At 42.1% G+C, this 13,958-nt stretch overlaps 1 protein-coding gene and 1 long non-coding RNA gene across 6 annotated transcripts in view; one reads left to right on the forward strand and one right to left on the reverse strand.

Annotated features, from left to right (window-relative positions):
• LOC308582171 overlaps positions 1-13,958 on the reverse strand; it is a 72,160-nt gene that overhangs the window by 33,773 nt on the left and 24,429 nt on the right. For all 5 annotated transcript variants that reach the window (XR_014005529.1, XR_014005530.1, XR_014005531.1 and 2 more), the window contains exons 5-8: positions 11,267-11,434; positions 8,672-8,870; positions 7,921-8,053; positions 6,364-6,496 (exon numbers count right to left, since the gene is read on the reverse strand). This is a non-coding gene — a long non-coding RNA (uncharacterized lncRNA). The remainder of the gene's footprint in view (positions 1-6,363; positions 6,497-7,920; positions 8,054-8,671; positions 8,871-11,266; positions 11,435-13,958) is intronic.
• LOC308582163 (myosin-3) overlaps positions 1-13,958 on the forward strand; it is a 33,520-nt gene that overhangs the window by 5,280 nt on the left and 14,282 nt on the right. The window contains exons 3-24 of the mRNA XM_081185046.1: positions 20-163; positions 245-401; positions 602-629; positions 743-857; positions 2,776-2,868; positions 3,968-4,031; positions 4,110-4,208; positions 4,418-4,521; positions 4,597-4,735; positions 5,052-5,170; positions 5,881-6,030; positions 6,419-6,589; positions 7,085-7,394; positions 7,935-8,014; positions 8,630-8,717; positions 8,804-8,921; positions 9,304-9,427; positions 9,508-9,644; positions 10,812-11,067; positions 12,524-12,766; positions 13,082-13,258; positions 13,812-13,957. Of these exons, the coding sequence (XP_081041172.1) occupies positions 20-163; positions 245-401; positions 602-629; positions 743-857; positions 2,776-2,868; positions 3,968-4,031; positions 4,110-4,208; positions 4,418-4,521; positions 4,597-4,735; positions 5,052-5,170; positions 5,881-6,030; positions 6,419-6,589; positions 7,085-7,394; positions 7,935-8,014; positions 8,630-8,717; positions 8,804-8,921; positions 9,304-9,427; positions 9,508-9,644; positions 10,812-11,067; positions 12,524-12,766; positions 13,082-13,258; positions 13,812-13,957 (3,062 nt within the window). The remainder of the gene's footprint in view (positions 1-19; positions 164-244; positions 402-601; positions 630-742; positions 858-2,775; positions 2,869-3,967; positions 4,032-4,109; positions 4,209-4,417; positions 4,522-4,596; positions 4,736-5,051; positions 5,171-5,880; positions 6,031-6,418; positions 6,590-7,084; positions 7,395-7,934; positions 8,015-8,629; positions 8,718-8,803; positions 8,922-9,303; positions 9,428-9,507; positions 9,645-10,811; positions 11,068-12,523; positions 12,767-13,081; positions 13,259-13,811; position 13,958) is intronic.

Raw genomic sequence — 13,958 nt, forward strand, 5'->3', positions numbered from 1 at the left:
TCCTTCCTTTGCATTTCAGACTCTGACTGTCAAGCCAGATGACGTGTATTCTATGAACCCACCTAAGTTTGACAGAATTGAGGACATGGCAATGCTGACGCATCTGCATGAACCTGCTGTTTTGTATAACCTCAAAGATCGCTACAGCTCCTGGATGATTTATGTAAGTGGTGTTATCCTGGTCCACAGAAAGGAATCCCCAAAGGGACAGAGTCTAACAGTATTTTTATTGGTTTTCATGCAGACCTACTCGGGCCTTTTCTGTGTCACTGTTAATCCATACAAATGGCTGCCTGTCTACAATCCAGAAGTGGTGGCTGGCTATCGGGGCAAAAAGCGCACAGAAGTGCCTCCCCACATATTCTCCATCTCTGACAACGCATATCAGTTCATGCTAACTGGTACGTATACTTCACAACTGAAAGGGGAATAAGGTGTTATAAGCAGAAGGGAATTGGAGGAACAATCATGATACCATCAGGCTTAGTAAACCTTTATCACATGCCCAGATTGGAGGGAAATTAATCCAGTGGTTGAACCTGTAACTCAGCATATGTCTCTGCAGCATAGTGAGCAATGCTTCTCCCTTTCCTTCTGGCAGATCGCGAAAACCAGTCTATCCTGATCACGTAAGCAGATGCTTTGGGTTTGTCCTACTTCATATTGCCAAAGTACAATTATAACATAAGTAATGGTCCTCCATTTTTCTTTACATGATGCTTGCTTGCTTTTTTCGTGATAGTGGAGAATCTGGTGCTGGAAAGACTGTCAACACCAAGCGTGTCATCCAGTACTTTGCAACAATTGCAGCTACTGGAGAAGGAGCCAAGAAAAAGGAATCTCAATCCAAGATGAAGGTAGGGCGAGATGGGCTGGCATTAGTGCAAATAAACCTGTGGTTGTAAGCATACAAAAGGCACTGCTGAAGAACCATAGACTCTGAACAACTTCCTGATTGTTACAAATACAGTCATACCTTGGAAGTCAAACAGAATCTGTTCCGGAAGTCCGTTCGACTTCCAAAACATTCAGAAACCAAAGTGCGGCTTCTGATTGGCTGCAGGAACCTCTTGCAGCCAATTTGGAGCTCCGTTGGACATTCAGCTTCCAAAAATAGTTTGCAAACCAGAACAGTCACTTCCAGGTCTGCGGCATTCAGGAGCCAAAACGTTCGGGAACTAGGCTGTTCGAAAACCAAGGTACGACTGTACTCTGTTCTGTTAAGTGATCAGGTCTATAGAATTTCCTTTATCAATTAAAAAACAATGGGGCTTACAGCCAAAGTATCACAATCCACCAAGCCCTGAGACTTCACTTACTGGATCCACATTGGATAGCCTCACGAAGATTTTTTTAAACCATGCCTTTTCTGTAAAATAAGGGCTGCGGATTTCTAAGCAATAATTAATTCATTCTGTGATGTCCTCATGACACTTGCTTCCAGAGCTGTTACAATAAAAAGCTACGTAGCACTTCCAGCATACAGCATCTCAATAATTTTCACGGCAACTGCTGAGAAAGGGAAGTGGTTGAAGAGTATGTTGTTCTTTTTTCTTTTTTTGCATTACCTATCTTCCTCTGCCCGAAACGGGTTGTGAAATGTGGCTATATCCAGCCACTAGTCTAAGGGTGCCTCTAAGGCTAAGCAGTGGGACGCGGGTGGCGCTGTGGGTTAAACCACAGAGCCTAGAACTTGCTGATCAGAAGATCGGCGGTTCGAATCCCCACGACAGGGTGAGCTCCTGTTGCTCGGTCCCTGCTCCTGCCAACCTAGCAGTTCGAAAGCACGTCAAAGTACAAGTAGATAAATAGGAACCGCTCCGGTGGGAAGGTAAACGGTGTTTCCGTGCGCTGCTCTGGTTCACCAGAAGCGGCTTAATCATGCTGGCCACATGACCCGGAAGCTGTCTGCGGACAAACGCCGGCTCCCTCGGCCCATAGAGCGAGATGAGCGCCGCAACCCCAGAGTTGGTCACGACTGGACCTAATGGTCCGGGGTACCTTTACCTTTACCTTTTAAGGCTAAGCAACACAGTACCATGGACAGCTGTCCAGGTGGTAGAAGGGACAAATCATCCCTCACACAGGAATGGTTCTGCATCTAGTTGAGATGCACAGGGAATTTCCTGCTGTTCTAGCCACACTTTTGTATCTTGTTCCAGGGAAAAAGGATGTAGTTGGAAAGGCGTGGCCACAAACTGTTTCTTAATTCACCATTAGTTTATTACAGTTTCCTGTCTCCTGTCTCTCTTCCTTTCTTTTCCTCCCGTTTTCATTCTTTCATTTCTTCATTCCCTTCCTCTCTACCAGAGCAATTCAGAGTCAAACTTCCAAAAAAACCAAACAAACTGGGAAGGGATGATACAGTAGCTAAAAGTATGCATGCAACAGGCACCTTCTCACTTGAATCCTTTGAGTCACTTTCAGATCCCTGCTTGGTGCAGGGAATAATGAACACATCACCTGTAGACCAATCACTTGTCCTAAAATGAAGAGAAATATGAGTCAAGGTCCATTCATGACCCAGGCATTCTTCACGTTAATCAGACTTAAGGATCTAATTAAGACTTGGTCAAATTGGAGAGTGAAACAAGTTAAGGGGTAGTTTTTCATGAAAACTAATGTGGAAAGCTAACACTTAGCTGTAGAATATAGCATTGTGAGAACAGCATTGTGCCCAAAGTCTTGTGTATTTATTCATGTACATTCAATAGCTTTTACTTCCATTACTTTATTATTCACTTTTCAAATATTTCCTTTCCTTTCCTTTTATAGGGGACACTTGAAGATCAGATCATCAGTGCCAATCCCCTATTGGAGGCCTTTGGAAATGCCAAGACTGTCAGGAATGACAATTCCTCTCGCTTTGTGAGTGGTGCATACATTGCAGGATCTAAAAGTCGTTATCAATTTTTTAGCCAATAATATCAGCCGTCTCATTATTGTGTTTGCATTTCACATCCTGGGACTGATCATGAAGGTGTTGCCCTGGAGGAAGTCCCGCTGAAGGAATGTGGCTTGCTTTGTAGTTGCTGAGAAATTAACAGCCAATTCACATATCAGTTTTACGTAAATATTTCAAATTCTTGTTTGTCTTTGATAAGTTGTACACCAGTGCCAAGACTTTGAAGTGCTTCAGTAGCATCTTTTCTTCTAAACTTATCTTATTTTAAGAAAGCAGCTTGCAAACTGATACATTTCAGAGAAGGAAGAGGAGCTGTGCACATCAATAAATGCAAATAGCCAAAAGCTGGGATTCAGCTCTAGCAGTAGAACAGCATTTTCTAATGTACTTGAGGTTAGCAGTCTAGCTTAGGAGGCACAGGACAGGCTGTACAGCACACACAGATTTGTCCTTCAACACCTCTAGCACCAGTCCTCAACATCTGCCACCTGAAGCAGCTGCTTCACTCCGCCTACTAAGAGGGCTGGCCCTGTTTACAGAAATCATTTGTTTATTGAAATAGTTACCATATTGGCCTGAATATAAGCCACACCAGCAAATAAGCCACACCTTTAAAATTCAAAGGGGAAAAAAGAAAAAAAGACAATACCCAAATATAAGACACTGCCTTAAAATTCTGCAGGCACTCACACCCATAAATGGCAAATGTAATAGAAAATCCTACAGCCAATTTTTGTAAGGTCATGAATTTAAGCCACACTTTAACTTTTCACGGTCGGAATTTGGAAAAAAAGTGTGGCTTATATTCAGGCCAATACGGTATATCTCATCTTTTGGTTTTTCAACTGAGCCACCAAAGCAACTAACACCTTCCATTAAAAATAGAAACTTAACACAGAAAACAATGCCCCTTCCATCCAGAAACATAAGGAGCAATTCCAATAAATAAACAAACAAGCAACAATGTTAAAATGAAAAATCCATAATAGATCTAATCCTGGTAGTTGTGTTTTCTGAAAGTCTTTGGTTCTCTGTTAGGACTTTTTTCTCTGTACTTTGCAGGGCAAATTCATTCGGATTCATTTTGGTGCCACTGGAAAGCTGGCCTCTGCAGATATTGAGACCTGTAAGTATCCAGATTGGAACACAGCCAGTCAAATATTAAACCGGGTTTACAAACATTAAATGTGAATCTTTGTTGCAGATCTGCTGGAAAAATCAAGAGTAACTTTTCAGCTGAAGGCTGAGAGAAGTTACCATATTTTCTATCAGATTCTCTCCAATAAGAAGCCCGAACTTATTGGTAAGCAGGATTCTCATTTATTTCCTTCCTGAATGTCTCAGATTATCTGGTAAAACAGAAGAGGATCTTATGTTAGTGCTCAACCAGAGCTACACAAAACTGGATGGGGAGGGGGCGAGAGAAAATTGCTCAGAACCATTTACTCTCCTTCTGTATCTTAATCTAAGATGTTATGTGGCGATTATCAGACTCTTCTAATTTCATTTCAGAAATGCTTCTCATTACAACAAACCCTTATGACTACCCATTTATAAGCCAAGGGGAGATTTCAGTACAAAGCATAGATGACCAAGAAGAACTAATAGCTACAGATGTAAGTATAAGTGCTGCTGCTAATATAAATACTGAGTAAAAATTTCAGCTAATTGCTGCATGAACTATCTTACAGACGGCTATAGACATCCTGGGCTTTACTGCTGAAGAGAGAGTTGGAATCTATAAACTAACTGGGGCAGTGATGCATTATGGGAACATGAAGTTTAAGCAGAAACCACGAGAGGAGCAGGCAGAGCCAGATGGCAGTGAAGGTAACAGATCTCTGGCATACAGCATTAAAAAAAGCCAGTTTCCAGATCTCATTGGGGGGGGGGGGCGGAGAGAGAATTTTCACATGAGGTGTGCAAAGCATCCCTGGAAAGATTTCACATTAAAAGAGATTATATACAGTTCTTCCTCAGCTTTTGGCAATTAATCTGAATCGCTCTCCGTGTCATAATTTTAATGAGTAAATTACAATTGCAGCTACAACTTTAATTGAGACTATCCCATTTTCCAATGATTATTGCTTTCTGGCTGTCCTGAAAGAGTTCCATCCATATTTGCTTCTCATATGTTGTTTTGTAGAGGCTGACAAAGCAGCTTATCTGATGGGCCTGAATTCTTCAGATTTACTGAAAGCCCTATGCTTTCCCCGAGTGAAAGTGGGAAATGAATATGTGACCAAAGGTCAAACAGTGGACCAGGTGAGGCCACGCATCAGATCAAAAACATTTATTAGCTTACATGAGGGGCTCTTACTCAGGCAAGGTACATTTCTTCCTTTCAGGATGCTGCTTAGTAAGGATTTACAAGTTTGGGGGGAAATCTGTTTTCTCCTGGTAACATCCATCCCAGCTAGATTAATGCCACAGGAGCACTATTCAGAAAAGGTCACACCAGCAGGGAATCCATAGGGCATTTGCAGTGCTTTGAGATAGATAGAGAGGAATTTCTGGTGAGGTGAGACAACATCCACACGACACCCAGTACCATCATCATCTTTTTTCAGGAAGCCCTGTGGTAAAGCAACTTGTATTCCCCAACCCAACTTGGAAGGAGAAGTTTGAAGCAGAAAGACCAGAGAATTAAACTACTCACCTCTTGTGGTGGGTTTCTGAGCTGGGATCATTCAGTTTCCATCTTAACTAGCTAACACTATTATTCCTGGGTCATTCCATATCCTAGGCCAGACAGTGATTCATGGAATCACAATTGGAAGGGACCACAAGGGTCGTCTAGTCCAACCCCCTGCAATGCAGGAACATTTTGTCCAACGTGGGGCTCAAACCCACAATCCTGAGATTAACAGCCTTATGCTCTACCAATTGAGCTCTAACAACTTGTGCAGTGACTTGTTTCAGCAACATTGTTTAACTATGTAGTGGCCCCTAACTGTCTGGACTGTTGCCTGCAGGTGCATCATGCTGTCAATGCCCTTTCCAAATCTGTCTATGAAAAGCTCTTTTTCTGGATGGTACTTCGCATCAACCAACAGCTGGATACAAAGCTGTCCAGGCAACACTTCATTGGGGTCTTAGATATTGCAGGCTTTGAAATCTTTGAGGTATGTAGACCCATTGCAACTTCTTGCCTCTCTTGTAACAGCCAAATTAACTGCCTAGGCTGAACTGGTTCCAGAAAGTCGGCTTATAAATATTTATATAAATATATTTTGCCTTGTGCACTCTGTCCCAGAGTATGGTTGTAATGGGTGATATGGGGAAGGGGAAGAATAATTTCCCATGCTCGCACCTTCTCTTCCCTTTTGGAGAGGGACAAGTTAATCCCTAACCTCAAAGAGGTACCATTAATTAAGAAAATATTCCACTATTCCCTTCTGCATAGCCCCCTTCTTTCCTCTAAAAATTGTGAAGAATTAATTCTAAAAACTGCTTACCTGTGTACCTTTGAAGCCAAAGTCATCATATTAACATAATATATTCTGGTATTAGTTCAACAGCCTGGAGCAGCTCTGCATCAACTTCACCAATGAGAAACTGCAACAGTTTTTCAACCATCACATGTTTGTGCTGGAACAAGAGGAATACAAGAAGGAGGGGATTGAGTGGACTTTCATAGACTTTGGAATGGATTTGGCTGCCTGCATTGAGCTTATTGAGAAGGTATATTTGCCATATTGTCTTGCAGTGCCGGACCTTGATTTTTGAGGCCCTGAAACCTGAACTGTTATTGGGACCCCTTCACAACCAGCAACAAGGTCTGGGTAACCGCTGTTATCTTCTTCAATGGGGTTGTTCTATGACAGATCACTATATATATATAAACTACAACATCTCAGATTTTGCTTAAAATTGCTGTACCGTGACACTTCACCTTTACAACATCTGTGCTACTGACTCTCAAACTTTGGAATTGGTGAAATACATACAGCAAAAAATTAATCCGTTTGAGTCATGTGACTGAAACTGGATCTACTAGACCCAATTTTTTCAAAGCAATGTGGAATAACATCACTTCTGGGACCCCTCCGGGATTAGGGCCCCTGAAGCTTAAGCTTCATTAGTTTCATAATAGATCCACCCCTGTTGCCTTGTAAATAAATATCCACTTCATAGAAATACATATCTGAAATAAAACTTGTTTGTTTTTCCATTTAGCCAATGGGCATTTTCTCCATCCTGGAAGAGGAGTGCATGTTTCCTAAGGCAACTGACACTTCTTTCAAGAACAAGCTCTATGACCAGCATCTTGGAAAATCTGCTAATTTCCAGAAACCTAAGCCTGTCAAAGGCAAGGCTGAGGCCCACTTCTCCTTGGTCCACTATGCAGGGATTGTGGACTACAATATCGCTGGCTGGCTGGAGAAGAACAAAGACCCTTTGAATGAAACTGTTGTGGGACTCTATCAGAAATCATCAATTAAGATTCTGGCCAATCTTTATGCTGCCTTTGCTACCATAGAGGATGGTATGTTATCTTCATCTATTACAGAGTGGTCCAACACATGGCCCTCAAGGCCTTTTCTGGCAACATTTGATGCACCCCCCAGTTCTCATGCTGCCTTTCCAAAGCTGGCTAAGCAAGGCACTGGACTTTGGGCAGGAGGTGTGAGGGCTCTGACAGAGTCCTAGAGTCCTCCCTCCTCCTTCCCAAAGCCTAGTTAGTGCTTTCCTAGCTTTGGTCAGGTGGTGTGAGCGCTCAAGAACCAAGCTAAAGCCTCCTCCCCAAAGCCTGGTGCCTCACTTAGCCAGCTTTGGGAAGGCACTGTAAGGACTTGGGTGGGTGTGTCAAATTTTGGCCTCACTCCCCACCCCACCTCTCTGATAAGGCAGTGTGTGGCCTGTGGGTTCCGTGTCTTTTAGCCCACTTGGTATGAAAATTTGGGCCATCCTGATCTATTATATTTGGCTTAAAACTCTGTGACCTCTTGCACTGACCATGGTTAGAAGGATAGCCAGAATGGCTGACCAGAAATATCGCCAATTGTACTTACGTCTTGCTTTGCAGCTGAAAGTGGTGGTGCTACTAAGAAGAAAGCTGCCAAGAAGAAGGGGTCTTCCTTCCAAACTGTTTCTGCACTTTTCAGGGTAAGGCTTGCAGGCATCCCCAGAAAGACAGGTGTCCTGCTGCAATAAATATATTTTTGCAGAAGCAAATCTCATTAATTGGATAGTCAATAGTTTGTATATGTGGTGCCATTAGCTCAAATGGTGGATGGCTTATAGATGTGCCTAAGAGCATATATCACCCAGTGATGCATTTGACTTTGACCCTTTGTTGGAAACTGAATGCTGGACTAAACTCATCATGCATCTGAGCTGGGTACTTTTTTTAAAACAACAACAACAACACACCCCAACAATTTTGCTTTTTTCATGTGATCGTCATTACTTAAATTACAAAGGAATCAGAAAGTATAATAATTAGAAATGATAAAATAAACAATATTAAAGGTGAGCTTATGGGTATTAAGCTTGTATATAATAAGGTTTAGATCTTGGAGTGGGGGTAAGTACAGTAAATGTAACAAATATATTAATCTTATTTCCATTTTTGGGGAGCAGACCTTATTAGCCTACACATTTCAATTTTATTTTAGGGTATGTGGAAGAAGAAGAACATTTGTAAATAAATATAATATGGCTCCTTTTATCAGAATAATAAAATTTTAACAGCATTTAATATAAATTTTCAAATTACAGGAAAATTTGAACAAACTGATGAGCAACTTGCGGACAACTCACCCACATTTTGTGCGCTGCATCATCCCCAATGAAACTAAAACTCCAGGTAACTAAGACATTCTGACATCCATTTCCAGCAGGAGTTCAGTCGAGTATCAGGGAAAGCTGCTATTTAGGTTTTCTCTTCAACAGGTGCAATGGATCACAGGCTTGTTCTGCACCAGCTACGGTGTAATGGAGTGCTTGAAGGCATTCGAATCTGCAGGAAGGGATTTCCAAACAGAATCTTATATGGGGATTTTAAACAAAGGTCTCAGCTACATTTATTATGATCCTCCTAATTTGCATTGAGGCAATTTGTTAGGAAAACACTGTCTAGAATTCTGGATAACAATGACACCTGTGCCTGCTTGAGCATCACTTTCTATACTATAATTTAGATTCAATGGGATTTTTTTGCAGAAAATATGCTTTTTAATGCTGCCCTGCCTGGGGAACTTCCCTTTAGGATTTTGTACAATACAAATAAATATTTGGATAAAAAGTATCATAGCCTCCTCAAACTAACCACAATCTTCCTGCCTATTTATGGGCAGTTACCTAAGCTGTTTAGAAGTGTTTGCTAGTGGGAAAGAGCTTCTTCCTTCTCCACTGTTTAGAGCGCTAAAACCTGTTTGTGTTTAAATGGACAGATACCGCGTTCTGAATGCTAGTGCTATCCCAGAGGGCCAGTTTATGGACAGCAAGAAAGCCTGTGAGAAACTGCTGGGATCTATTGATATTGATCACACCCAGTACAAATTTGGACACACCAAAGTAAGCACTTCTCTGTGCTGAGAAGAGTACAAGCGGTGGCTCTACTTGGGCAGCGACTATACTTTGCCTTCTCTTTTTAGGTGTTTTTCAAGGCTGGGTTGCTGGGCCTTTTGGAAGAGATGAGAGACGAACGTCTAGCACTGCTCATCACTCGCACACAAGCTATGTGCAGAGGGTACCTCATGAGAGCAGAATACCAAAAAATGGTGGAAAGAAGGTATAATGTTTCTCCCCAGGTTTACACCAGGGAGCTTCACTTTACTAGATGCAGAGCCTCCCCTCCCCGCCCGCCCGCACCTTGATTCCCCAGAAGTGTTAGAGGAAAGATACCCTACAAATGATATTTTTGAAACACTCCTTGAAATTTCTACTTCTCCCGACCCCCTCTGTGTTGTGCCTATGTAACCCTATCATGCTGCTAAAAGCTCCTTGGGCTATAGGAGCAGACCTCACCTCTTCTGTTATACATAGAAATGCTGGCGAACTGAAACTAATTGCTTAAACTGCAATCTCAACCTCGCTTACCTGGCAGAAAGCACCAATGGATTTACTTCTGAGTAGATATGGTAGGGCTTGCACCAAAAGATATCTGCTACAGGTCTCTTGAAATTCTGTTAACTGTAGGTGCTAAATCAGATTTTTCAGAAGAGGGGTGATGAACACTATTTCGCTCAAGTTAAGGGAGGAGTGGGCAACCTCAGGCTTATCTGACCCTCTCCACCCATCACTGGGCCTGCTTTGCATCCTTCTGAGTGTTTTTGCCAGCTTGGAATGTGCCCTTGAACTTCAATTTGCTTTCCTGGATGGAGGACAGGGTGTGTATGGAGAAACTAGCCTACTGCGCAATTGTAAAATTTCATTGCTCTATCTCAGGCATGTCCAACAGGTAGATCCCGATCTACTGGTAGATCACGGGGTGTTTCTGGTAGATCCTGGTGGATCTTTGGCCCCTCAGTGATCTCCCCCCCCCAAAAGGAAAAAAACTCAACAGCTTTGGCTCCCAAAAAAAAACGCTCAACAACTTTGGCTTTCCCAAAAAAGCTCAACAACTGTGTTCCATCCAATGAAAATGGCTAGATCACTGCCAGTTTTTTTATACTGTGAGTAGACTGCCGTCTATTGGGAGTTGGATGTCCCTGCTCTATCTAGTTTTGCCTCCAGCCCCATCCACCCTCTGGCATGTGGTCCCAGAAGGGAATGTAGCTGCTGGGCTTAAAAGGTTTTCCCACCCCTGAGTTAAGGGAGCTAAATGGTCAAGTAGTTGCATATTCATTTAATTATTTGCAGGCGAGCCTCTTGAAATTTTGCAGTTTAAGCCTCATTAAGGAGCTCCTGAGCTTTAACTTTCTGCAATGAGTAACTCTGTGAATTGGTTCCATCACAGGGAAGCTATCTTCACCATCCAGTACAACATTCGCTCATTCATGAACGTCAAACACTGGCCTTGGATGAAGCTGTTTTTCAAGATTAAGCCACTGCTGAGGAGTGCAGAGGCAGAGAAAGAATTCGCCAACATGAAAGAAGAGTTTAAAAAAACCAAAGAAGAACTTGCTAAATCTGAAGCCAAAAGGAAGGAACTGGAAGAGAAAATGGTCTCTTTGCTGCAGGAGAAAAATGACTTGCAGCTTCAAGTGCAGTCTGTGAGTAATTCACAAATATCTCCCCAGGGTCAGTTTTAGGAAATGTGGTGCTCTAAGCAAATTATTAAATTATCGCTATCTCATCAGGCCTTTCCCTCTCCCCGTCAGTCAGCTGTCCCCAGTTGAGATCTATAGATTGCGTCAGCAACTTCACAGCAAGCTCCCAGTAAGATCTATACTCTGACATGCCACTACTTACCCTGCTGCCCTTCACATCCATCTCAGGCTGTTCATGAGCTGCCTTTTTCTATTATGGGGCTGTTTTGCCTCATGCCACGCTCCTTCCTATTGCTGTCGTCTTGCATTTGGCCTGTCCTTCCTTTGTTTTCACCTGGCACCCTGGGCAGCAGATGACCAGTCACCATAGCTGTCAAGGTTTCCCTTTTTTAAAGGGAAATTCCCTTATTCCGAATAGGATTTCTCGCAAGAAAAGGGAAAAGTTGACAGCTATGCCAGTCACCTTTGCTGTAATTGAGAAGGGAAAGCCCTTCCATCAGTTACTGTAGGAAAACTTGCTACAGCTAGGTAGCTGGATTGCCTATTGGCTGGATCCTTTTCAGATCCATCCTTCCTTCAGCCAGAACAGTTACTTATGCTAAGTTTGAAGAATAGCCAGTTAAAGTCAAATGGTAACACAAGCAGTTGAAAAAGCTTACAAACATAGCCTTTATACTTACTTTCTCTCTCTCGCTCTCTTCTCTCTCTCTCTCTCTCTCTCTCTCTCTCTCACACACACACACACACACACACAGACACAGCGCAACCCACCCTGAATTATTCTCAGTAAACAAGAGACAATAAACAGCATACAGTCTTAGAGGTCATATTGCCACCACAAAACTCCTCCCTTCTTCTCTTGTATTTCATTTCCTTTTTGGCTATATAGGTACAGCACAGATAACCCCATCTTGAACTAATGCTACAGTGTCACTTCATATATATATATTTAAAGTGACCACCAAATCTTGAAATCAAACACAGAGATGGAAGAGAAGGCGTAAATATAGTGGGAAGGTGGAAGTGATTATGATGTTGGATCTGAATGGTCCACCTTGCAAAAAGATACACACTAATGGGCTGAGGTGCAAAGACATGCTTAGGAATTTCTATGAATTTGTGTCCAGCTGGTGTGATATTTGTTTGTTTGTTTGTTCTCCAATCCCCTGGAACAGAAGACATCCCTCATGCCATAACAGAAGCTGTCTTTGAAAACCTTCCCTCCTCTTACCAGTTTTTAAAGCAGCATGTCATGTGTGGCTGTCATTTGACAAACACAAGTCTAAAGCCACCTTGATGACTTGGAATTGGTTTGGATCCCAGTTATGAAGATAAAATGGAGAGAAGTCAAAGCTTTTAGCTGCCTTTAAAGGGGGAGGGCAATTTAGAAAGTGGTATACTGTTATACTGCCTGATGGAGTTGAATGATAATACACATGATGCGCTTTTCTCTAACAAGGAAAGTGAAAGTTTGGCAGATGCTGAGGAGAGGTGTGACCAGCTGATCAAAACCAAAATCCAGCTGGAGGCAAAAATCAAGGAGCTGACTGAACGAGCGGAGGACGAAGAAGAGCTGAATGCAGAGCTGACAGCCAAGAAAAGGAAACTGGAAGATGAGTGCTCCGAACTGAAGAAAGATATTGATGACCTGGAGTTAACACTGGCTAAGGTTGAAAAGGAGAAGCATGCCACTGAAAACAAGGTAACCTTTAATATTGCCTTCAAAATGCCGTTTCCCGTTCATCTGTTTTTCTATCTGCCAAGATATTCAATTGCCATTTAAAGTTTTGAAAAATTGTCACACTTTTCACTCTCGTGTTACAAATTGCTAATTTCTTATGTAAAACGGCTTCCCATCTCGTGCCTCTACCTCCGCAATTAAAGACAGTAAGTTAAGGACAAAGGCAAAGAGTAAGCTGACAATGATCCTATCCTTACAATGTCTGTCCTTAATCGTCCTTAATCAGTATTTCAGCTGATCTCGACACCATCAACAATCTTATGCTGTGTTTTGTAGGTGAAGAACTTAACAGAAGAAATGGCAGTTTTGGATGAAACTATTGTAAAATTAACTAAGGAGAAGAAAGCCCTCCAAGAGGCCCACCAACAAGCTCTTGATGATCTACAAGCTGAAGAAGACAAAGTTAACACTCTCACTAAAGCGAAAACCAAGCTGGAGCAGCAAGTTGATGATGTGAGACAGCTAATCCCAGTCATTCTTGAACTTTGCATGATATTTTTTCATGATGACTTACTTAATTTGGACTGGATTGTTATAAGCTACCTTGAGTTATAGCAATGTAAAAATTAAGAAATGAAATGAAAATGAAACACCTAAGTTAACAAAGTTTGTTTTTGAGCCTGTTAATGTGCCCAAGTGGAACTTGCACATAACAGTACACAGGGCTCTCCTGCTAACATACATATTTCCCCCTGAATAAGCTGGCTTAAAGGTCCCTGAGTTCAGAGGAGATCCTCTGGAAGCACAACATTAGGAAAACAATAGTGGATAAGGAACACTACCCTTGCACTGATATTTGTGTGACAATGGGGAAGGAGGATTCTGAAGGGTGTTGGGGGTTTTTTGCCTCTCATCTTAGCTGGAGATATACACAGAGATGCTCACTTTCCTGCTAGCAAATGTCCATTCTTCATACTTTGTTAATATTGAGTTTAACCCAAGGAATCAGTAATTTCCCATTATAAAAATCTCTCAGACTGGCACTAACATTAAGCTTTTGTTGCAGCTGGAAGGCTCCTTGGAACAGGAAAAGAAAATCCGCATGGATCTTGAAAGAGCTAAGAGAAAGTTAGAAGGGGACTTGAAACTTGCCCAGGAATCCATAATGGATCTGGAAAATGATAAACAGCAGCTAGAAGAAAAGCTGAAGAAG

The sequence above is a fragment of the Podarcis bocagei genome (assembly GCF_964188305.1).
Source record: "Podarcis bocagei genome assembly, chromosome: 2".
Taxonomy (NCBI): Eukaryota; Metazoa; Chordata; class Lepidosauria; order Squamata; family Lacertidae; genus Podarcis; species Podarcis bocagei.